Source organism: Buceros rhinoceros, unplaced genomic scaffold, assembly GCF_000710305.1.
Source record: "Buceros rhinoceros silvestris isolate BGI_N320 unplaced genomic scaffold, ASM71030v1 scaffold15951, whole genome shotgun sequence".
Taxonomy (NCBI): Eukaryota; Metazoa; Chordata; class Aves; order Bucerotiformes; family Bucerotidae; genus Buceros; species Buceros rhinoceros.
Genome location: NW_010392711.1, coordinates 13,802 through 14,338, shown reverse-complemented (window position 1 = coordinate 14,338; position 537 = coordinate 13,802). Strand labels below are relative to the sequence as shown.

Here is a 537-nt window from a genome sequence, read left to right as displayed (position 1 = left end):
AGCGAGAGGATCTTCCTCCAGAACAACCAGATCACCTTGCTGCTGCGGGGCCACTTCAGCCCCTCCATGGTTACCCTCTGGATCTACTCCAACAACATCACCTTCATCGACCCCAACACCTTCGACGGGTTCGTCAACCTGGAGGAGCTGGACCTGGGGGACAACCGCTACTTAAGGGCTTTAGCTGCAGACACTTTCCAAGGGCTGGTGAAACTCCATGCCTTGTATCTGTACAAGTGCGGGCTGAGCTCTCTCCCCAGCGGGATATTCGGTGGCCTCCACAACCTGCAATACCTTTACCTTCAAGACAACCACATTGAGTTCCTTCAGGATGATATTTTTGTTGACTTGGTTAACCTCAGCCATCTTTTTCTCCATGGAAACAAGCTCTGGAGCCTCCATCAGAACACATTTAGGGGACTAATAAACCTGGATCGGCTGCTCATCCATCAAAATCAGCTGCAGTGGATTCACAGGCGGGCTTTTCATGACCTCCGAAGATTGACCACCCTTTTCCTGTTCAATAACAGCCTCTCG

At 51.2% G+C, this 537-nt stretch overlaps 1 protein-coding gene across 1 annotated transcript in view; it reads left to right on the top strand.

Moving 5' to 3' along the window:
• Window positions 1–537, top strand: part of RTN4RL1 (reticulon 4 receptor-like 1) — a gene marked incomplete at its 5' end in the record, with an annotated part of 1,889 nt that overhangs the window by 287 nt on the left and 1,065 nt on the right. Inside the window, one exon of the mRNA XM_010144595.1 lies at window positions 1–527. Coding sequence (XP_010142897.1) covers window positions 1–527 — 527 coding nt within the window. The remainder of the gene's footprint in view (window positions 528–537) is intronic.